This window comes from Podarcis gaigeae (assembly GCF_964106915.1).
Source record: "Podarcis gaigeae genome assembly, chromosome: 1".
Taxonomy (NCBI): domain Eukaryota; kingdom Metazoa; phylum Chordata; class Lepidosauria; order Squamata; family Lacertidae; genus Podarcis; species Podarcis gaigeae.
Genome location: NC_139678.1, coordinates 133,815,161 through 133,839,755, shown reverse-complemented (window position 1 = coordinate 133,839,755; position 24,595 = coordinate 133,815,161). Strand labels below are relative to the sequence as shown.

Below are 24,595 nucleotides of genomic sequence, written 5' to 3'. Positions count from 1 at the left end.
CAAGTAATAACAAGTGTCACATATGACTACAACCATGTATATGTATGTTTAAAGATGTGTTTGTCAGCACATATGTGTGTCATCTGTACTTTACATGTTTGCTGCACAAATACTCATGAAAACACATTTGCCACAAACGTGAAGAGTTTCCAATTCTTTATTTATCCTAGTTACAAATCTGGCCCTGGTTCCCAGTTGTACGCAGCTTGTTAAACGTATATTCCAAAGAAGCTTTCTATAAAAAGGAAGTGTATCTATTAACATAACATTCATTTCCACTTTGCTGTAGATAAGTTTTTCTGGCACAACTATTAGAGATAACACATGCTGAAGGTTTTGTGCACTCTAAGGCACTATGTAAGTGCTAAGATTGTAACATTCAGACCCCCACTGATTTTAGTAACGCATTTCACAGTAATATTTAAAAATGATTTCATTTAAATATAAATATGTGAAGGAGAACAATGCTCAGCTCTTTGAATAAATTTTATTTGCTACTCTAAAGAATACTATGTCTGCCCAGTACTAAAAGAAGTAAGCATTTATTAGTTCGTATACAAATCTACATGATATTTTAAATTAAGTACCAGAAAATCATGAAGACAGTACTTTCATAGTGATTAAATTACAACGTTCAAAGAGTTGTTGCTTTAAAAAGCACAGGCTGTAAAAATGCACTCTTCATAAATAGTGAGCAGTATGCTCTAGTTCATTCACTGTACTGCAGAATATAAATATATTTGATATACTGCATATACAGAATACCTCAACACATTTATCTGTATTACGATAGTATTCTGTGCTACATGAATTGTTTCTCTTAAAGTTGCCCAGTAGATACTTCTGGGAAATGAAGTGCTAATGCAGCAGTTTGACTTCACCCCTGGAGGTGCACTCCATTGTCTCCTGAGACAAATGCCAACAATATGTTACTAAGCCTAACTGTTAAGTTTATCATTGAGATCAACACAAGCTATGGACTTTTTGGTTTTCTATTGGGAACACACATTTTCAGCCTCAAGCATGTATTTCCCCATATGAAGAGCATCTGTTTCTGTAGCTGTAACTGAAGGAGAGACTGCAACTAAGTATTTAACTATTTTTTATTACAGCAAACACTTTGAATATTAACAGGAAGGTGATACAAGCTTGCCTATCAAGCAAGTAAAATCTTCACACACATAAAAGGAGTAAGAAATAATAGAACAGTATTTTAGAAAGCTGAACACAACAAGGGTTTGGGGAACATGAACCATTACATGTCTGATCAAATTGGTAACTGAAACTTAACATCCACTTGAGCTTGCTTTGCTAAGGTGACTATTTCAGAGAGTTTCACAACCTAAAAGACAAAACAAAAATCACCTTGAGATATTTTGTTTCCATAAGAAATAAAAAATCTTCAACAAGTACAGTTGAAATGACAACAAATAAAAAGTAATTTGGGTGATTAACAGTATGAATAACTGCAAAATGTTACAGCTAAGTCACAAGGAAGAAATAGCTTACAGAGTGTAACAAAACCTCGGAAAGGAAGTCATATCAGTCTAATGCACTGAAAGATGAAGTCATCTGACTGCTTAATATGTACAAGGATGAAGAACCTTAGGCCCAGGGGCCAAATGTGGGCCCTTTGGAACTGCTCTGCCAGGCCTGAACTTGGGAAAGTAATGTTAGCCACATCGTTGCCAGAAGCATGCATGTGGATTCTGGGCACCTTGGGAGCTGCTGTAAGTGCGTGCTTTTGTCAATAAAAAACTAAACTATTGTCCGTTTGTCCTCCTTGGCTGGGTGTGTACAGGACATGGGAACATGAAGAGCAAGTGAAGGTGATCTGAGAGCAAGGGGAGGCTGGTCTGAAAGCAAGCAGAGGTTCAGTCTGAGTGCATGATCCCCAACACAAGACAGCTTCTTCCTCAAGGTGGGAAAGCTAAAAAGCAGAATGTGTTCCCACAGTGCAAGAGAAAGTGGCTGTGCTGGACTGCTTGAGAGGCAGCATGACTGTCTGCACTGGCACAGGGATAGGGCCTAAACGAGTCCAGCATCTGTGCCATCAAGGTGTGCAAAGAAGGAGATCTATGGGGTTGTGGCATCAAGTGCTCCATTACCTGCCAAGGTGACCATCCAGGGGTGTGCCAAGGCTTTACCACTGTAGCAGGTAGTAATTCTCTCATCCACTTCTCTCTCTAAGCTGTCTATTCACTCTATCTGTGATCTCCAACTTTCCCTCAGAACCACCTAACAAACTCCTCCTCAGACACTGTTCAGGGCAAAAAGAGTTGTGCCTCAAGCACTTGCTTCACAGAGTTCCATTAAGTTACTATCATCAGTTTACATAATTATATGTGTATTATTTCAAAACATGTACAGCTATATGCATGGTCTCTTATCCTGAATAAGGTAGGAGTCTAGTTATAAGTATACTGATTATGAACAGATGTAGACAGAAGCTGCCCTCCATGGGTTGAAAAGTCAAACACTACTAATCTCAGGGTTGTGGGTTTGAGCCTCACGTTGGGCAAAAAAGACTCCTGCATTGCAGGGGTTGGACTACATGACCCTCGTGGTCCCTTTCAACTCTACAATTATATGATTCTATGACCTGGAGCGGGGAGTTTTCTGGGCCTGTGGGCGCTCCCTGCACAATTTAGACCCCTGGTTTACTCTGTGGTTCAACTTGCACAGGGAGCCTCCGCAAGCACAGAAGGCTCCCTGCTGCAGATGTTTGCCCTCCAACATGGTGAGCAGCAGGCATAGAGCAGGGATGTGGTGAAGCCAGACGGCCCGACTTAGAATTGTGTGATCATACTGAGAGCCTTAATAGGACTAGATTCTTACAGCCACCTGACTGTGCATTCGTACATTTTGCGGTATATTGCAGTATGTGAAGAATCCTATAACACTGAAAGCTTAAGAGTGCCTTTCATCATGTTTAGGTAAGTTAACAATGCCTATCAAAAATATGTTACAGCAAAAATTTATACAAATAAATTTTAGCTCACCATTTTAGCAGCTTCATCCAAGTCATCACAGGCAAGTATTTTCAGACCACTGGCTGTTATTAAAGCTTTAGCATCATCAACTCGTGTACCTACATAGTTAAGATTTTATATTTCAGGATTCACAGGTTATTTCTGTCAATGTTATCCAAACACAGGACATAGTAATTAGTACAACAGTGTGGCCTTGATTGAAGTAGCTACAATGCTTCTCTTTCCTTACAACCAATCTTTTTCAAAATCATATGACAATATATTTTAAGCCTAGAGTGGGAGTCCAGTTGTCCAAGAGGCAAAAGCTTTGTCAGTTTTGGGTGCCCTTACTGCCACATGGTAGGCAATTGTATGTGCACCAACCTCTGCTCCGCTAACTTCAGAGTGAGATTTGTGCCGCTTATGTTCCAGTTTTTGTCCAGCTTCTTCATAGCACATAGCTCTCTAGAATGCCAAGGAGTTAATCAGGGACTGCAGTGCTGGAAAGAACGCTCAGGAGTGATCAGGCACTGGCTGCCTCATCTCTCCATTACAAAGGAACTTTGGAAGGATCATCCGCTTTTTCCACTGGAAAATTCTCCAGAGTATTCAGGAATCTATCAATTTCTGCCACACCCCTGCCAGTCCCCTTCACTCCCTGCTACCACTTCAAACCTTACTAAATATTGGTGACATCTGGAAACCAGTCATTGAGATAATTTGAATTCAGCAACTCTCCTGACCAAGAGAGTTTTAAACTAGATCTCCAAGGGGGAGGGAGACAACATTACAAATGACAGAAGAACACCTGGTATTTTGAATAATAGCTGCATTTATGCACAGAAAATAAGATGGCATTTCAGAAACCTGCTAAAGGGCAAGAAGCAACAAGAAGGAAGCAGCTGGAGGGAACAACACATGGTTTCAGTTGTATCTAAACAAATGCACAGAGTATGGGAAACAAGCAAGACAAATTTAAGCTTTTAATAAAGGAAGGCAAATATAACCTGGTAGGCAATAATAATAATAAATTTATTATTTATACCCTGCCCATCTGGCTGGGTTTCCCCAGCCACTCTGGGCGGCTTCCAGCAGAATATTAAAATACAATGATTCATCAAATATTAAAAGCTTCCCTAAACAGGGCTGCCTTCAAATGTCTTCTAAAAGTTACTGAATTACTGAAACCTGGCGGGATGAGACTGTAATGTAGGAATTGAGGGGTATAAACTGTTCAAAAGGAATAGACCAAACAGGAAGGGAGGAGGAGGAACATTATAGAGGATACCTGTGAAGAAATCTATGACCTGGAGCATGGAAAGCAGATTGATAATATATGGGTTAAAAATGTGTGAGAAACAACAGTGACCTTACTGTGGGGGTCTGGTATAGTCTGCCAAGAAAGACTTAGAAGATGCCTTCCTAGAGCAGATTACCAAACATTCAAAAAGGAGAGATACAGTAGTCAGGAGAAACTTCAGCTATCCCAATATCTGTTGGAACTCAGCCTAGAATGTAAGGTCCAACAAATTCCTCCATTGCCTTGCTGAAATTTTCATTTCCTAGAAGGTGGAAAAGCATCAAGGGGATCATCTATCTTGGACCTGGTCCTCAATAACAGCTAGGAACTGATTGACAAATTGGAAGTACTGGGAAACCTGGGAGAAAGTGATCATGTCCTCCTGGTTTTCATGATACAGAGACACGGGGAAGCTGAGTGTGGTCTGATAATCAATGGACTTTAACAAGGACAATTTCATCAAGCTTAAGGAGCTACTGGGTGAGATCTCATGGTCAGAAATACTCAAAGAGAAGGGAGTCCAAGACAGATAGGAGTTTCTTAAGGGTGAAATAATGAAGGCCCAAATGCAGACAATTCCAACAAGAAAGTGAGCGGGATCTAAGGAAACCAGTATGGTTGCATAGAGTGACAAGCTAGGTGAATCAGGGGAATGCTATGAGCATAGTATATCTTGATTTCAGTCAGGCTTTTGACAAAGTCCCTCATATTCTTGCAAGGAAGCAAGTAATTTGTATCCCCCAGAGGGCATGGTCACCCCTAGATACAATCTCTATAGGAATAACAGGCAAGATTGTACTGGAAGTGGTGTCACTCTATATGTCAAAGAGGACATTAAACCCACAAGCTAGAAATCCCAAAAGGTGCAGAAACACAGTTGTGCAATACTTAGCAGCAAGAGTAATTTAGTACTATGGACTATGGACTAGTGGGATGCCACAGGGTTCTGTCCTGGGCCCGTTGTTCAAGTCATTCAATGGATGAAGGAATGAAGGAATTGACTTGGATGAAGGAATTGAGGGTATGTTAATCACATTTGCAGATGACCCCAAACTGAGAGTAGCTAATGGCACAGAAGAATCGGGATTCAAGATGATCTTAACAGATTGGAGAGCTGGGCCCAAACTAACAAAAAGAATTTCAGTATGAACAAATGTAAGGTTCTGCACTTAGGCAGGAAGAACCAGATGCACAAATATAAGATGGGGGACACTTGGCTTGCTAGTAGTATATGTGAAAAGGATCTAGGGGGTCTTAGTAGACTACAAGCTTAACATGAGTCAACAGTGTGATGCAGCAGCAAAAAAAAAGCTAATGCTATTTTAGGCTACATCAGCAGAAGTACAGTTTCCAGATCAAAGGAAGTCATAGTACCACTCTATTCCGCCTTGGTCAGATCACACGTGGAATACTGTGTCCAATTTTGGGCCCCACAATTTAAGGATGTTGACAAGCAACCAAGATGACCAAGGGTCAAGAAACCAAGCCTTATGAGGAATGGTTGAAGGAGCTGGGTATGTTTAGCCTGGAAATGAGGAGACTGAGAGGAGATATAAGAGCCAATATCTGAAGGACTGTCACATGGAAGAGGCAACAGTCTAGTTTTCTCCTGCTCTGGAGGGGAAGACCCAAACCAATGGATTCAAGTTACAAGAAAGGAGATTCCAACTAAACATCAGGAAGAACTTTCTGATAGTAAGAGCTGTTAGATAGCAGAAAGGACTCCCTCAGGAGGTTGTGGACTCTCCTTCCTTGGACATTTTTAAGCATCTGTCATGGATGCTTCAGCTGAGATTCCTGCATTTCAGGGGGTTGGATTAGTGTCTCTTACACAATCCTATGATTCTATTAATGAACCCCCAGTGCTTGAGTCTATATTTTTAGCATCACTGACTGATATATCTTCATATATAGGAGGAAAATATAAGCTTGTGGTATGTCAATGAATGTCTAACTTCAACAGTAAAAGGGACTCTGTACAATAAGAATTTGATGCTTTTGAATTCTGGTGCTGGAGGAGACTCTTGAGAGTCCCATGGACTGCAAAAAGATCAAACCTCTCCATTCTGAAGGAAACCAGCCCTGAGTGCTCACTGGAAGGACAGATCCTGAAGCTGAGGCTCCAAGACTTTGGCCACCTCATGAGAAGAGAAGGCTCCCTGGAAAAGACCCTGATGTTGGGAAAGAGAAGGGAAAGACCCTGATGTTGGCACAAGGAGAAGGGGACAAAAGAGGATGAGATTGTTGGACAGTGTTCTTGAAGCTACCAGCATGAGTTTGACCAAACTGTGGGAGGCAGTGGAAGATAGAAGTGCCTGGCGTGCTCTGGTCTAGGGGGTCACGAAGAAGCGGACACGACTAAACAACAACATACAATTTAAAAAGGTACAGATTTAAGAGAAGCTGTAAAAGATTATTCATTATGTTACAGACTCTTCTTTTCTATATTCTGTACTGCAAAGCATGCAGAAGCAGCATTCGAAATTAACCCATCACCAGTGGCTTTTTGTGACTCAGGAGTGCCACCTAGCAACCAAGTTGAGATTTGCAGTCACATGGTTTGCGACTAGCTGAGCGGCAGAGCCGAGATTGAGATTCCTGCATTGCTGGAGGTTGGCCTGGATGACCTTTGGGATCCCTTCCAACTCTACAATCCTATGATTCTTTTATTGTAAAATGCTCACCTTGTAACCGTACAACAATAGGTATTTTAATCTCCAAATCTTTTACTGCCATAATTATTCCCTGTGAGATCACATCACATCGCATAATGCCTCCAAAAATATTCACCAGAATAGCTTGCACCTGTGTAAAAAAGTATACAGAACTGTAAACATAATGGAGCACAGATTCATTCTGTCTTCTGATAAGAAAATAATGCCTGTTCTGCAAAAGGAAGATCGTTGAATAGTTTGCTAATTTGTAGACATTATGTGTCTGCAAAAGACCATATAATTGGTAATATGTTTTTCTTAATACCTTTGAATTTATAGTTTTAGGCAACCATGCTTGGCAGGCGTCACCACATGTCCAAACATATAAGAGACTAATGCAGTCATAACACTGGGTTTTGGAAATATATCTTGCCTTAGAAAAAGACACACACACACACACACACACACACACACACACACACAGGCAGCAGTTTTTAGGAGGGAGCCATTATGAGAGACCCAGCCCAACAGGACAGTCAGGGTTTTTACCTACTTTGACCCACCTTAAACCAAGGCAGCTATGCAGTGATTCAGACTGGTGGGACAGAGAGGAGCCATTGACAAAGGGAACCAGCAGGGAAGCATTGGAGCCAGAGATTGGGGATGAAGGGGACTCTGATGTGGGCACCGACTCTGATAGGGAAAGAGCAGGGGCTGCATCTACTGCTCTGCAAGAGACCTCTGTTCTGGGCCCTCCCCCTTTCACAGCTCAAGAACCGGGGGTGGGTGGGGTGGAAACCTAGCTCCTCTGAAGTGTGTGTGTGTGTGTGTGTGTGTGTGTGCACTGACTCTCTGGGTGTTAAGCAATAAAAATTAATTGCCATCAAGTCTCGTGCCCGCTTCTGATTTACGGCATCAGGCAACAGTCGCAGAGCTAATCTGGCATTCTACTTCTTCCCTAAATCCTTGTATGGAGGTCATTTCCATTTCCATGTGACCATCTGCTTCCTTCCATTGATTATTTCTTGATCCAATCCTCCCAACTTTTCATCAATTTGATCTGGGGCCTCTATGTATTCTCCCTTTCCATTTTCTACCTCATATTCCTCTGGCTCCTTTTTTCTGCATCACAATCTGGCTCATTTTCTTTATCTTCATCAAACATTGATCTAATCGTTTTTCATTGTCCAGCTATCAACTGCTGAACAATACCAACAGTCACTGGTTGATCCAAAAGTACTTTTACCATGTTGGAAACTTTTAATGTTTTGGTTATTATTAGCCACTCAATTCACCTCAACATAACTTCATTAAAAACCAAAGTATTGACATTCTGCAGCTGCACCTGCTATCTCAAAACAAATTCTTTTTCTAATGACTAGTGATAATTACTCCACTTTCAATTTCTCGAATTCTTTAGGTGGCAGGAAGCAAAAAATAATAATAATAACAGAATTTCTATCATCTCTCTTGTCCACCATAAATCAAGCTTTCACTTTGCTTTAGATAGTTTAACAATTCATCTACATTCTGTTTTTCCAGCAACAGAAAGTGGTTTTTTAAAAAAATATTTATGAATTTATAAGAGTACAAAATACAGCACTGAAGAATAAAAAGGAAGGGGGGGAAAGGGGGGGGAATAGATACATTACATCAATTCATAATTCTATTCCATCAACTTCCCATCCATGGCTCCCTAAATTTCCAATTCCTGCTGCATATTCTGTTTTTTCTAACTATTTAAACATTCAAATTCTTCTCATTATAAACTTTAACTGCTGAGCTTACTCCAAACTGATTAAAGTTCTAATGTTTTTACAATGGTTTTTAAGGTAGTCTAGAAATGGCTTCAATTCCTCTTTTAAAATTCTCTCTTCTTGCTGTCTAATTTTGCTGGTTGAGCTTGATAATTCTGCGTATTCCACTAATTTCATCTGCCACTCCTGCTTTGTGGGTATTATCTCCTCAACAAAGTGGTATTCACAGATTTTCAGATGGTAGATCTTCGCCAGCAGATGGAGAGGGAGGGAGGGCTCTCATTACAGTTTTCTTATCCCAAAGCTGTTTTAAAGGGTTTTAAAAAGAGAGGGTGCAATTCAATTGCCTGTTTTCAGGCAACTGCGTGGCGTTTGGACATGATGGCGTTCTCTGTTTGTCAGCCTACTGCTATTGACAGACATAAATGTGTCTAATCCTTTTTTTAAAGCCACTGAAATTTCTGTCTACCACTATCTCTTGTGGGAGCAAATTTCATAGTTTAACTATGCACTGTGTAAAGCACTTTCTTTTATCTGTTCTGAATCTTCCAGCATTCAGTTTCACTGAATGTCCCTCAGTCAAGTATTATGAGAGAGGGAGAAAAACTTTTCTCTATCAACTTTCTCCAGACTATGGCAAATTCCAAGCACCTCTACCATGCCTCCTCTCACTGCTTTTTCATTCCCTAAGGGGCAGGAGCTCATTGCACCAAGCACACATTCATCACTTGTGTCCAGCAGGCAGACAGCTGCACATGTGACAATCATTGGCATACACCCTTCCTGCCTTTTAAGCTGCGTATCTATTTGGTAGTTTGAGTTAATTTACCCTCTGGCTCAAGGAGAGGTTCCTATATCCCTGGTTAGCTTCTACCACCTGCTACTACAGCCAATGAGATCAGACAGTGTGGATCAAATCCCTAAGAGTAGGAATTTGAATGAGATATGAATTTAGATGGGAATGGGAAACAGACAAGAGGGAGGCGTGAGTTAGAATTAATCCCTGTAGAAGATAGCTTCCTTCCCGTGGAAGGTTTATATATATATATATATATATATATATATATATATATATATATATATATGCTTTCGTAGATTTTCACGGGTACAGGAATGCAGGTTTTGGTGTCCTCGGGTGTCTTCCCGTGTAAAAGTTGGGGTGTCTAGGCGACGTTTCGACGAGGTCTCACTCGTCATCTTCAGGCTGGTGCTTTCGGCTTCTTGTTACTGGAACAGAGCGGGATCTCAATGTTTGAGTTCCTATAAATACTGTAGAGGGGGTGTGGTGTCTAGCCTCCAATGTTCTGGGCAGAGAGGAAGTTCCCAGGCTAGTGTGCCTTTTCTTCTTTTGTTCCTTAATTACTTGAGAGATACCTTGAGTGATTTCTTGAGTGATATCCTGAGTACCACTTAGGTGGGTCATTAGGTGTGGATTAGTTGCTAAAGTCTTTGTGTCTTGACCTCTTGAACTTTGTGAAGAGTTTTCCTGAGAAGATGGCTGTATTGCACTTAGTTGTGCTTTGGCTTGGCTTCGTGTATAGGGGCGAGCTGTGGTTTTGTGGCTTGTGTCAGCCAGATCTGTGTAGGGATTGCAGGGGGGTGCAGCATCCGGAGGTGCCACCATGGATTGGCTACTGGATGGTGTCAGTAATTCATCTGTGGAGAGGGTCTGGGTTTGGGTCTGGTGTGGTTGATTGGTGTTGGCGTTCTGTGTGCCTCTGGATCTGGTGTCAGTTTTTGTGGGGAGGGCTAATTTCCAGATGTCTGGCAAGCGGGATGTGTCGTCACGCTTGTTCATGTTGTGAGGGTGTTTCTCTATCTCGATGGCTTCCATGATTATTCTCTTGTGGTGATGTTCCGTGTTAAAGAGCAATTTGGAATCTGCAAAATTAATTTCGTGTCCTGTTTCTTTCATGTGTTGGAAAAGAGAGGAAGTTTTTTCTTCTTTTTTGACGGCATTCTTGTGTTCTGCGATACGTGCATTTATTCGTCTGTTTGTTTGTCCAATGTACGTGGCTGGGCAGACTTTGCAGGGTATTTCATAGATCCCTTGGTTTTCCAACTGGATTTTATCCTTGGGGTTTCTGAGGATATTGGCTATTTTTTGGTTGGTGCAAAAGGCTGTTTTGATATTGTGTTTATGGAGGATTTTGCTAATTTTATCTGTAGTGCCCTTGATATAAGGAAGGAGGGCCATGCCATTGTTTTCTTCTGTGTCTTGGTTTTTGGGGGGTGTTTCCTTTTGGATTAGCTTCGTAATCCTGTTTTGCTGGTATCCATTGGCAATTAACACATTTGAGAGATTCTGTAACTCAGTTGTCAAGTGGTCTTTGTCAGCCAGGCGTTTGGTTCTGGAGATGAGAGTCTTGGCTACGGAGTTTATTTGTGCAGGGTGGTGGTGTGATTGTGCATGTAAGTAGCGGTTGGTGTGTGTTTTTTTCTGGTAGATAGTGTGTCCTAGGGAGCCATCAGGTTTTTTGTAGATTAGGACGTCAAGGAAGGGAAGTTGGTTGTTGGCTTCTATTTCCATAGTGAATTGTATTTTGGGGTGTAAGTTGTTGAGATGTGTGAGGAAGCTATCCAGTTTTTCCTTCCCGTGTGGCCAAATTACAAAGGTGTCGTCAACATATCTGAGCCAAAGTTTGGGTTTGTGTTCTGACTTGTCTAAATTACTGACACCATCCAGTAGCCAATCCATGGTGGCACCTCCGGATGCTGCACCCCCCTGCAATCCCTACACAGATCTGGCTGACACAAGCCACAAAACCACAGCTCGCCCCTATACACGAAGCCAAGCCAAAGCACAACTAAGTGCAATACAGCCATCTTCTCAGGAAAACTCTTCACAAAGTTCAAGAGGTCAAGACACAAAGACTTTAGCAACTAATCCACACCTAATGACCCACCTAAGTGGTACTCAGGATATCACTCAAGAAATCACTCAAGGTATCTCTCAAGTAATTAAGGAACAAAAGAAGAAAAGGCACACTAGCCTGGGAACTTCCTCTCTGCCCAGAACATTGGAGGCTAGACACCACACCCCCTCTACAGTATTTATAGGAACTCAAACATTGAGATCCCGCTCTGTTCCAGTAACAAGAAGCCGAAAGCACCAGCCTGAAGATGACGAGTGAGACCTCGTCGAAACGTCGCCTAGACACCCCAACTTTTACACGGGAAGACACCCGAGGACACCAAAACCTGCATATATATATATATATATAGTTTCAGCTAAGTCTTATTTCCACCTAAAGTCTAAACTTTAAAAATTAATGAAACCTGAAAGAAGTACTACAGGCTTTTAAAGCTCAAGTTACCGTGCAGTTTTAACTTACAGTATCAACGGAACTAGCACAGGACTGTGCTCAGAGGTCAGGATGTTCCTTGAAAGAAGATGCTGCTCATAGGAGAAACAGTAACCTGCATTTCTGACTAGCAGCAATACTTGATTAATTAAACATCAGGTTAAACAGAGAACTCTAAACAGCAACTGTGTTCTTACCTTTTTATCTGATGTAATCAGTTTAAAGGCCTCTGTTACTTGTTGCACTGTAGCACCACCTCCAACATCAAGAAAATTTGCTGGGGTGCCTCCATGAAGTTTAATTATATCCATAGTGGCCATTGCAAGACCAGCTCCATTCACTGAAAGAGGGGCGGAAAAAGAAAACAGTAACTATTGCAGGCATTGCTGCATCTTTAGTTCCCATATTCAGCATTCACCATGCCCAACATACCAAGACATCCGATGCTTCCATCTAATCCTATATAATTGAGATCTGCTTTGGCTGCATCTCTGTCTCGCTGGTCTTCCTGGGTCCAGTCCTGCAGGCCGAATATTTTCTGCTGACGATAAGCCGAATTGCTATCAAAATTTATCTTTGCGTCCATACACATCACTTGGAAAAACAAACAAGTTGTGTTTAGACCCCTTAATGCTAAGAACAGTAGCTTCCCAAGTTATCTATGTGGGCTAGTCTAAACACAGCACAGATTAAGGTAGCAGAGTCCTGAGCCAGTTTAACATGAAGAAGATATTGTATTTCTAAATGTCCCATAACATGCAAATTCCCTGAAAGAAGAAAACAAGCCTTGCTTGCTCTCTGATGTGCAATAATATGTTTCCTTCCTGCTGTGCTGGTTTTGTACATGCAGGGAACTTTTTACAGCAGTCAAATGCAGGAGTGGAATTCCCCCATCTGGAACCTGAAGTGATACACTACACTCTTTCACCTCATCCTGCTACATGTATAGACCATCAAAGTTACGATATTTCTTCCCAAAGCCAAGAACATACACGAGAAAGTCAGAGAAAATGGTGTGCATAGAAGAGGCTCCTACACAAAGGGTACAAATGGGAAAGCCAAACTGATTCAACTCGGAAGAGCCAACCCTCCCCCCCCAAAAAAAAAAAAAAACGTGAGAGAAAGGAATCAGATTGAGCACATTTAAGGGATACACTGACGAAATTTCTGAATCTTGTCATGGTACATGTAACTGACAGTCCTAAAAATGTCTTCTCACTGCAGTTTGTGGAGCCATTTAAGGCATAGGATCGTGTTTGGACAATGCCAAAGCACATCTTAAACAGGTAAATCTAGTTTGAGGGTTTTTTGGGTTTTTAAATCCTCTTAATAAAACATGAGCAAAAACTCAGAAATCCTATTTTGTAATTAAGTTAATAAATTCCACAATTAAGTTTTCAAAGTGAAACAATTCCAAAAGAAAGTACTTTACCAATCCCTGTAGAATCTTCAACCATGGGGTTAATTTCTACCATAGTAGCATCAAATTTAATGAATAGGTTGTAAATCTTAATCATATTATCAGATGCTTCATCTACCAAATTAGCAGGAAACCCCATTTTCTTGGCCAGCTGGAATTGGAAAACAAAAAACACAGAAGGAACCTTTATGGTAAATCAAAAACAAGAAAACTCAGAGAGAATGAGCACATTTCAAGCTGCCTTACATATAAGCCAGTACAGTACAGTATATAAGCCAGAGATGGGGGAACATCCCCCTCCCCAAGTGAGCCACTCTGCTCGCTCTCTCACCTACACCTACACACAACCATCCTCTGTTCATCCATTCACTAACTCTTTGGGGGAGGTGGAAGATTCAGATCTAGATTATGGCATCAAGGAATGGGGGGGCTTTAACTTTTCCCCCAGCTACAAAGATCCAGACACAAGCATTCCTCAGATGTAGAGTCTGCTATTGGTACTGGAATAAAATGTTCCTATTGAAGCAAACAGGAAGACAGACTGCAGGGAGTGGGGGGGGGTGATTTGAACCATAGTAGGGAGCAAAGAGTTACAAAGAACCCTCCTGCCCCTCCACCAAGATTGGGTCTCCATGCCTACAATTAGCTATATTTCCCTGCTAGCCACAAGGAAAAAAAGCTCCTCCCTGAAGTCAACATGGTGGATGGAGCAAAGCCAAGACCGAGAGGTTCTGTGGGCAAGATGGAATCATCCACCACGGGTGGAATTAGACCCACTCCTGGTGCAAGCTAATCTGTTGTTGTTGTAGTAGTATTATTATAATAATAATAATATATCTATTTATGCCCAACCTTTCTCCCTGACAGGGACTCAAGCTGGCTTACAGATAAAAATAAGAACCACTAAAACATAGGAAACACAATCATTTAAAAAAGTAAAACATAAAATAAACATTGATAGAATTAACACTAACACCATCCTGAGTCTCTGTCAGGAGAAAAGGCGGGGAATATATTTAACATAATACAATTACTGTACTATACTGTACTGTATAGCTGCTGTTGTGTTGCTTTTTCAAGGGAAGTAATAGTCCTGCTCTATTTGGCCTTGGTTAGACTCCACCTGGAGTCCTGTGTCCAGTTCTGGGTCTCACAATTTAAGGATACTGACAAGTTGGACCATGTGCAGAAGAGGGCAACCAAGATGATCAAGGGCCTGGAAATCAAGCCTTATAAGGAATGGTTCAGGGAGCTGGCGGTGTTTATCCTGGGAAACAGGAGACTGAGAGAAGATATGACAGCCATCCTCATTTATCTCAAGGGCTGTCAGATAGAAGATGGAGCAAGCTTGTTTCCCCCCGCTCCAGAGGTGGACCTGAACAAATGGACTTGTGTTACAAAAGGAGATTCCAACTAAACATCAGGAAGAACTTTTTGACAGTAAAAGGTGTTTGACAGTGGAATGGACTCCTTTGGAAACTGGTGGATTCTCTTTCACAGGAAGCTTTTAAGCAGAGGTTGGGTGGCCAACTGCCATGGATGCTTTAGTTGTGCTTGCTCCAGCAGCATATATGCTAAAATTGGAACAATACAGAGAAGATTAGCATATCATCAATGCTTCAGTTGAGATTCCTGCACTGCAAGGAGTTGGACTAGATTGTTTTTTATTATTTTATTAGTTTTATTAGTCGCTTTTTGCCACAGGCAACCCAAAGCAACTTAAATTAACATCAGGTAAGCAGAACAAAAACACATTAAAAAATCTCACCCCCTCTAAAAGGTCCTAGATCATAAAAACCAGGGGCTGGTTGAAGAGGAATGTTTTTGCCTGGTGAAAACTCTATGGAGTGAATGTTTGGGGGCACAGGAGGCTACTGGAGCAAGGTGGGGGGGGGAGTAGAGGAGGAAGGAGCAAAAATCTCCTCCTCACCTATTTCTACTCACAGCTGCATTCACCTCACGGGGTTTTTCTCTGCACAACTCTAAATCCAAACTATTAAAGAATCTGAAGATCCAGTGTTATATCTTTTAGTTAAACAGACCATATGTGTACAGGTTATAGAGAAGCTGTCACTGAACAAACAATGCATATTTCAGTACCCTGACGGCCTGCTCCTTTTGAATGCCTTCTACAATGTCAACTGGTTCCTTAGCTATGGCATCAGGATTCTCTGCAGCAACATCTTCAATATTGACACCACCCTGGGAACTGCCAATGAGTACAGGACCCTGAAAAGAGAAAAACTTTTCAACAAGGTCTTTTTACAATCCCCAAAATATTAAAGTAATTATGTAACACACCTGTGGGTTGAATATGAAAAATCTACAGTTAGATACTACATAGAAACTGAGTGTTCAGCTATACGCCTAGAAAAACCTACAAACACAGAATAACTCGTTTACAATAGCCTGGTTGCCAACCAGCTATTTGAGTGCCGGTTGACTCAAAAGGTAAAGGTTATCAATTAGTCAATAAAAAAACTGTAGGCGTGGCAGCTGGAAATTTACAGGGCCCTGATTCAGTCCTGGAGACTCGAGTCTTTCTTGCTATCATATCTTAACTACCTTCTAAAAACCAGCTTTCTGAAAATATTCCAATGAATGCGGTTGGGAAAGGTGGTTATATCATTCGCACGAGAAATTCTTATTTATGTGCTTGTGAACTTTCAGAGAAAGGCAGAGTAGAACGCAAATCTAATATTTCCCCCCCCCCCCCAACGACTGGCCAGCGAAACAAACTACTAAAAAAAGTGGCACCACTACCCCCAGTAGGAATAAGTATATTTTTAGAAGAAATCAGTCGTGATCAGCACTTTGGGAAACTCCTAAAGCGTTTTATGTTTTTATCAATTCATTCTTGGAAGACAACCAAAGACATTGGAGGTTTAGTACCAACATGCAGTCCGTAAGATAAGAATTTGAAACAGATTCTGTAGTTTTCATTTTATGCAAAAATGATTTTAATCCAAGCCAAAGAAGAACCCCTCTCCTACTCTCCACCACCACGGCCAGTTAGCCCCCCCAAATTTGCTACCACCCATAATCCAGCCTGGCTCCATTTCTGCCAGGGTAGGCTATAAAATGAAAAATTGTATTCAAGTCTAAGTATTTTAAAAACTTATTCATGTCCCTAAAGCTGTGCTCTTATTTACACTCTTGTTAAGCACAAAAGAAAAGATGATGGTTTAAAATGCACCCAGTATTTTCTAGGAAAGGCCCCTTTTCAGCTGCTGTCCTCAAGAGGACTCCAAAAGGCTGCTGTAGAACTTGTCACAGACGCATGCATGGTATTTCTCTTGAAAGAACTCTCGCCTGTTACTAAACTTATACAGGTAAGAAGCTATTTGGGGATGTACTAAAGGCTACTGCAGAAAAGGAAAACCTCAAAAACTCAGATGCTCAGATATCTAATCAAAACCTTACATTAATAAACACTTCTGTCACTGAGCACCTTACAATTCATATGTACTATGAGGCACCTAATTGCTTCATACTATAGTAAATAACACTGACAATGTTTGATAGCAGAATGTTGTTTTTTTAATACAAACTAGAAAAACAAAAACAAAAGATTTTGCCCAGATTGAGAACTAGGGTACTACAGTTAAACCTCGGTTGTTGAATGTAAACCATACCGGAAGCCCCTTCGGCTTCCTAAATGTTCAACAACTGAGGCACGACTTCAGATTGGTTATAAGAGCTTCCTGCACTCAATTAGAAGCCACGTCAGACATTCAGCTTCTGAAAAACATTCGAAAACCAGAGCACTGACTTCTGGGTTTTTGGCATTTGGGAGCCTAAACGTTCCAAAACAGAGCTGTTCAGGAACAGAGGTTTGACTGTATAATCCATGTTTTGCTCTACTAACTATCCTTCTGAAGACAGACTCTGGGCGGCTTCCAACAAAATATTAAAATACTGTAATGCATCAAACATTAAAAGCTTCCCTGAACAGGGCTGCCTTCAGATGTCTTCTAAAAGTCTGGTAGTTGTTGTTCTCTTTGACATCTGGTGGGAGGGCGTTCCACAGGGCGGGCGCCACTACCAAGAAGGCCCTCTGCCTGGTTCCCTGTAACTTGGCTTCTCACAGAGAGGGAACCTCCAGAAAGCCCTCGGCGCTGCATCTCAGTGTCCGGGGTGAACGATGCGGGTGGAGACGTTCCTTCAGATATACTGGACCGAGGCCGTTTAGGGCTTTAAAGGTCAGTACCAACACTTTGAATTGTGCTCGGAAACGTACTCACCTGAAATGATCGTTCCATGGTTATTGCAAAATAGTACTCTCTCCTGGGATATCTGCGCTCACAGATAAACACTTGATTGCATATTCTGCCCTTTTCTCCTGTCTGCTTTGTATACAGTTTTTTCCCAATCATTTTGGAGGAAATCTCTCTTGCTTCTTCTGGACTAATAAATAAATATTATTTATTAATATTATTTATTTGTGTAACCAAAGGCATCACAAAACAAAACCAAACACATTAAACAGAATAAAATACATTAAACACAATAAAATATATTACACAATTAAAATAATTATTAAAGTATTATTCTGTCAGATAAGAGTTTGCTTCCCCAAAGAATTTAATTTATTATCCCCACAAACATTTCTTCTTAAAATTGCCACTCTAAAGGCAAACAGGCCTCTTTTTCAGAGTTGTAGGGTGACCTGTCCCCTAATAAAATAAAAATAGTATTCACAAAATACTAGATCACCCTAAGATCCATGTTATACCAAAAAGAGATCAAAGTCCCAAAATGAAGTTGCTGAAGTTTAAGTAATATTTCAAGCATTCTAAAAATACAAATACTGAAACAATTCTAGTAAATAGTTATGCATAGTAAATGCCCCTGGGCTATTAATGTTTTTGTGTTCTGTGTTAATTAATTAGAAGCTCAACTTACGAAAATACTATTTTCACTCCTCCTTTAAGGCCACCTTCAAAGGTTCCTTTCCCTCTACCACCAGCTAAAACTTGTGCCTTTACAACAAGGTCCTTTGTACCTGGAATAGAAGGAGGGTAGACAAGAATTGTTTCAAATTAAATAATGTACAAATACTATTTGAGGGTTTTTTTTTAACCTAGGCAGATCTAGGTTTTAGAAAAGAGAATGAAAAGCTTCTTTGCAGTAGCCAAGACAGGGGCCTTTGACAGCATGTTGGGCCTAAACAAAACTCTTGTACTGAAGTACAAGAATAATCTCACCCTGGGTCATGGTACCAGAAGCAGAGGATATTAGAGTGTTTGAAGGATGTGGCATCCCCAAGTAGGCCTCTGGAAGCCCTGACCTGAGGGAACCGGAACAAGGGATAGCCCCAAAGCAAGGAGGACAAAATGCTATTTTTTTTTAATTCAGGGAGCCTTGCAATGCAGCAGAGGAACAGGCTATAAATTAGCATGACTAGTAGTATATACAATTGGAAAGTGTCAGTAACATAACTAATGTCAAAAAGTACATCTAAGTACTTCACAGTTGACAAATCTCTGAATGGTATTCTCTCTCCTACAGTGATTTTGTAGGATCTCAGAAATTGAGAAAGAAGTAAGAATTTGAAAAATGTAAGCAGTTTTACCACTACCTATTAAGTCTCTAAAACTTTGTGCATGGAGCATTACCTGGGGAAAAACAACAAAAAGAAAACATTTACTACATCTATAGACTTCAGTTCTATACCTATTTCTTTTGCAATGTTGTAAGCTTCCTCTGGTGTCTTTGCAACCAATCCATATGGAACAGAAATGCCAGCTTCTTTTAATAGTTCCATACTTAAGTATTCATGCAGCGACAAGCTCCTTCGTTGCTGCACTTGGAACACATAGCTAGGAAACAAACCTTGTCTTCCACTGAATACCTAGGAAAATAGGAACATGACTTTCAGTTTAACAAGTCTTCATTTGTTTACAGTTTACATACTTTACTATATAAACAACCAAAACGCGATCTTTTTACAGTGACACAGCCAAGGGATAAACAGCAGCTTCACCCTCTGGTTGAGATGAAGGGGATGGCGGGGGGTATGTGAATAATAATGAAATATATCAAACAGGGAGAAAAATGGCAAAGCAATACAGTGGTACCTCGGGTTACAGACGCTTCAGGTTACAGACTCTGCTAACCCAGAAACAGTACCTCAGGTTACGAACTTTGCTTCAGGATGAGAACAGAAATTGCACGGTGGTGGTGCGGTGGCAGCTAAAGTGGTGCTTCAAGTTAAGAACAGTTTCAGGTTAAGAATGGACCTCCAGAATGAATTAAGTTCTGAACCCGAGGTACCACAGTACTGCTTATTATGTTGAGGAGACATTAACAATCTTAAAGTAATTGCAAAATCAAAAAAAAAAAAATCTAATACTATTCTAGGCTGCATTTAATAGAAGTCTAGTGACAAGATCAAGGGAAGTAATAGTACTGCTCTATTCCGCCTTGGTCAGACAACCAATTCAGGACACTACAATTTAAGGAGGATATTGACAAGATGGGATGTGTGCAGAGGAGGGCAACCAAGATGATCAAGAGTCTGAAAACCGAGCCTTATAAGGAATGGTTGAAGGAGCTGGGTATGCTTAGCCTGGAAGAGAGGAGACTGAGAGAAGATATGATAGCTGTCTTCAAATATCCCAGGGGCTGTCACATGGAGCCAGCTTGTTTTCTCCTGCTCTGGAGGGTCTGACCTGAACCAATGGCTTCAAGTTACAAGAAAAGATTCCAACTAAACAGCTGGAAAAACTTTCTGTCGGTAAGAGCCGTTTGACAGTGGAACAGACTCCCATGGGAGGTTGTGGACTCTCTTTCATTGGAGGTTTCTAAGTAGAAGGTGCATGGCCATCAGTCATGGATGCCTTAGCTGAGACTAGATGACACTTGGGGTCCCATCCAATTCTATGATTCTATGAATATGTTTTAGAATGCCATTCTTTTCTGTCACTGTGTGCCTGGGGGCAGATTATCTGCTTTAGAGTCTAAATAAGTCACAATCAGTGTTAGAAAGTCAGATATATAAGCTAGGTGCCAAATAATAATAATAATAATAATAATAATAATAATAATAATAATAATAATAATTTTTATTTATACCCCGCCCCCCCCCAGCCAAGGCCAGGCTCAGGGCAGCTAACAAGCAATAACAAAAACAAGTTGAATGAATACAACTTAAAAACAAGATTAAAATACAACATTAAAATATTGAAACATTAAAATATTAAAATGCAGCCTCATCACAGGAGGAGAAAGGTAAAAGAAAAAAGAAAGAGGGGGAGGGAATCAAATTGGTTCCAAGCCTAAGGCCAGGCAGAACAACTCTGTCTTATACGCCCTGCGGAAAGAAATCAGATCCTGCAGGGCCCTGGTCTCATGAGGCAGAGCGTTCCACCAGGCTGGAGCCAGTGTTGAAAAGGCCCTGGCTCTGGTTGAAGCTAATCTAACTTCCTTAGGGCCCGGGACCCCTAGGGTGTTGCTATTTATGAAACTTAAGGTCCTCCGTGGTGCATACCGGGAGAGGCGGTCCCGCAGGTACAAGGGTCCTAGGCTGTGAAGGGCTTTAAAGGTCAAAAGCAGCACCTTAAATCTGACCCTGTACTCCACCGGGAGCCAGTGCAGCTGGAAAAGCATTGGGTGAATGTGCTCCCATGGCAGAGACCCCGTGAGGAGCCTCGCTGCAGCATTCTGCACCTGCTGGAGTTTCTGGGACAGCTTCAAGGGCAGCTCCACATAGAGCGAATTACAGTAGTCAAGCCTGGAGGTGACCGTCACATGGATCACTGTGGCCAGGTCGGGGCGGGAAAGGTAAGGGACTCCTTAAATGGCTCCTTAAACCAAAACGTAATGTCTAGTTGCCATTTGGGGGCAAGACAACTCCATTAAACATATGGCTAGTTCAGATGACAATCTTGAGTTAGGATAAGAACTTTGAAAACTTAAAAAAGAAAAGTCACTTGATGCAGAGACAGTCCACATATATATCAGCCTATTCCAGCCTCTGTTTCATAAGGCAAGTCTATTCTTCACAACTGTGAGCAGGGCAGTGGGGTAAGTGAAGACAAGCTACATCAATTAACTACTGTATAACATTGTTCACTGCTCCTGCTCAAGCATTTTGGTTCCTGAAATTCATTCTGATTGTGCAGATAAAATATAATGGATAGAATTCTACAGGATGTGGTATTAGTGTATGAAAACTGTCAAGATCCAATGATCCCCAGGCATGCAGCTCCAGATGGTGGAGATGTCAGGCACCATCCTGGTGCCCAGGCAGCTTCTCTTGGTCACAAGTGGCTGATCATCAGGTGCAAAATATGCCTGGCCCCTGGCTAATTTTGAACACTGTCCTGTCCCCTTTATAAAGATCTGAGGAATGAGATCATCACCCCACTCTTACTTACCATCCCAGGCCGCTAATCTGCAGCTACATTGTTCTTTCTTTTATCAGATCTAAATGATCAAACAGCAAAGGTTGCTGGGTTTATTGAGGGTGCAATGAGATTAAGAGCCACTATCTGAACAATAATCTTGGTCATTTGATTGCCCTTTTTACCCATTGTTGTCTTTTTAATTGTATATATTGCTTGTTTTATGTTGCTATGGTCATTGGCTATTGTGAATAAAGTTTTTTTTAAAAAACCACTGGTCACAACATTTTCAACTAAAGCCCAAAAGCATTGTTGAGTTCATGGTTGAGCCTGCACTGCTAAAGTGGACCAAGAATTGGCATAAAGAGAATCAGTGTGAAAAAAGCCATGAGCGCTAAACAGGAACAGACATAATAAGCCCCATTCCTATTAATGAAATGGCATATATTCAGTGGGAAAACAAATCACCTGAAGAGCTTCCACTCCATATTACTGGGGATGGCTAACATGGTGCCATCCAGAGCCTGTTGGACTCCAACTCCCATCAGCCCTGGGCACCACAGTCCAGCCAGTATGGCCCACAGACAGGACTGTTGGGAACTGGAGTCCAGCAACATCTATATAGCACCATGCTGGTTACCCATGCGCTGACTGGTATCAGAATCCAACAGAAAGAAATCACACAGGCAAAGAAAACATTTTGGTTGCCACTTTCATTTACAGCTTTTAGCAGCAGCTATGTAATCTGTATTTATGATATGCTTACTACATAGGTCCCATTGTATTGGGTCTGTTTATATTGCAAAAAAATCATCAAGGGGAAAAAGAACCACCAAAAGCCACACAGGTATTGTAATTAATAAAAAGATACAGCCACATAGAAAACAGCAACTCTGATATTAAGAGCATAAATTATAGTTCAAAGTTTGTGACCAAAGCTAACACATTTTACTTCAGTTACAGATAGGTAGCCGTGTTGGTCTGCCATAGTCAGAACAAAATAAAAAAATTCCTTCCAGTAGCACCTTAAAGACCAACTAAGTTAGTTCTTGGTATGAGCTTTCGTGTGCATGCACAGTGCATGCACACGAAAGCTCATACCAAGTACTAACTTAGTTGGTCTTTAAGGTGCTACTGGAAGGGTATCTGAAGAAGTGTGCATGCACACGAAAGCTCATTCCAAGAACTTTTTGCTTTTTCAGATTGTTAAGTCTACAAGTAGAAACTGTCTTGTTCTTTGACTGTATGTAAACCATGCTAGGAGCCTTTTTGGGGAGAAAAACGCTCCAAATAAATAAATATCACACAGGCAGGATAGTGGGAGGCTGAGATGTGTGAAGTAAATGCTTCCAACAGAAACAGTAGCAGCATCTGACTGTTTTATGCGAGGCCCTCAGAAATACAAGCTCTGAAGGTGACGCATGATCACTAAGAAAGCAAAGGAAATCCAAAGTACGCGATGGCCTGTTAACTGCTTTCTTCTTCTGCAAATATGTCAGCCTTTTTGAGTTTGGGGGGCGAGTGACAAGAAGCCGGAGCCTCCTTTCCCTGTCCCCGAGGGGAGGCGAGGCGCGGATCCTGCGCGGGGCCGGGCGCCTCTCCAGGCGAGGCCCGTCCCGATCCTCGCCATTCCCGAGGGTTCTCCCCCCGGGGGCCCTGGAGGGACCCGCACCCGGCGCCCCCCGCCCCGCTGGCTCCGCCCCGGAGCTGGCCTCTCGCTGGGGCGCCCGGTGACCTTCCCTCGCTGCCCCCGCCTCGGCCTGCCCGGCCCCTCGCCCCGGCCTCCCTCCGCGGCGGGCAGGGCGAGGCCCGGCCCCGCTCACCTTGGCAGCGCCGCTCCGCTCCGCGCAGCCCCAGCCCAGCAGCTGCTTCGCCGCCGCCGCCGCCGCCGCCCGGGCGCCCATCATGGAGGCGGCCATGATCCACCTCCTCCCTCAGGACTGCCTCGGCGGCAGTGCGCGTGCGCGGAGGGGGGCGCAGACGCGCTGGGTCCGGCGGGCCGCTGCTCCCCCCGGGCTGGGCCGTGGCCAGGCGCCGCCTGTCGAGTCCTAGGCAGCCTGCGGAACTCCCTGCCACGGGACGGCTTTCCAAGAGGAGGCGGAGAATGCAGGGCGGGGGCGGGGCTGTCGCTGGGCCACTAGGCTCCGCCCTCCGCCGATGCTCCCGATCCCGGTCTGCAGCTCGCTGGTTCCCCGCAGGCGTCTGGTGGGAGGCTCCGGCCCCGGCCTCAGCCGGCAGGGCTCCTGCTCCACACAGCAACACCGGCGCCAGCAGAAAGCCAGGCCGCACTTTCCTGACATCTCCAGCGGCTTTTTCCCCTCGCCACAGGGCTGCCTCAAAGCTGGGACCGCTTCCAGAGGGTCGCTGTTTTCAGGAGGGATTCACTCACATGCCGGCAAATTGAGGCTACATAATTAAAGCTGCTTTGGAACGCTTAAAAAACAAAAACCCCATTTCCCCAAAAGATTATGAGACCTTTTGCAATAAGGAAAGTGGCAGGGAAATGCATTGGAAAGTGTGGGATCACACTTGTTGGATGTAACTTTGATTGACTTTGCACAAACAAATCAGGAATGATCTCTCCACAAACAGCAGGCAGGACATCTAGAAGCATCCTGGCATCTGATTTTGTTAATTATTGTTATTTATTAAATTTTGTATACTACCCTTCAGCCGAAGATCACAGGGTGGCTCACAACATAAAAATACAAAATGAAAACACAAAGTACATGAAAAACCCCAACCCCCTTCAAACACATTTTGAAGGCCATAGATTTATTACTATTTATTGAATTGTATTTAATGTGTGCTCCTTTTGTCTGAATCATGGCAAAATGGA

General features: G+C 42.3%; 1 protein-coding gene and 1 long non-coding RNA gene across 2 annotated transcripts in view; one reads left to right on the top strand and one right to left on the bottom strand.

Moving 5' to 3' along the window:
* LOC310833851 overlaps window positions 1-24,595 on the top strand; it is a 116,231-nt gene that overhangs the window by 78,002 nt on the left and 13,634 nt on the right. The window lies entirely within an intron of this gene.
* SUCLA2 (succinate-CoA ligase ADP-forming subunit beta) lies at window positions 140-24,070 on the bottom strand. The gene is made up of 11 exons (XM_083711575.1): window positions 23,580-24,070; window positions 19,085-19,262; window positions 18,314-18,413; window positions 17,653-17,815; window positions 15,509-15,637; window positions 13,421-13,559; window positions 12,421-12,582; window positions 12,186-12,328; window positions 6,957-7,077; window positions 3,003-3,091; window positions 140-1,342 (listed from the first exon to the last, which is right to left on the bottom strand). The coding sequence occupies exons 1-11, from the start codon at window positions 23,673-23,675 to the stop codon at window positions 1,268-1,270; spliced, it is 1,395 nt and encodes a 464-aa protein (XP_083567701.1). The 5' UTR covers window positions 23,676-24,070; the 3' UTR covers window positions 140-1,267.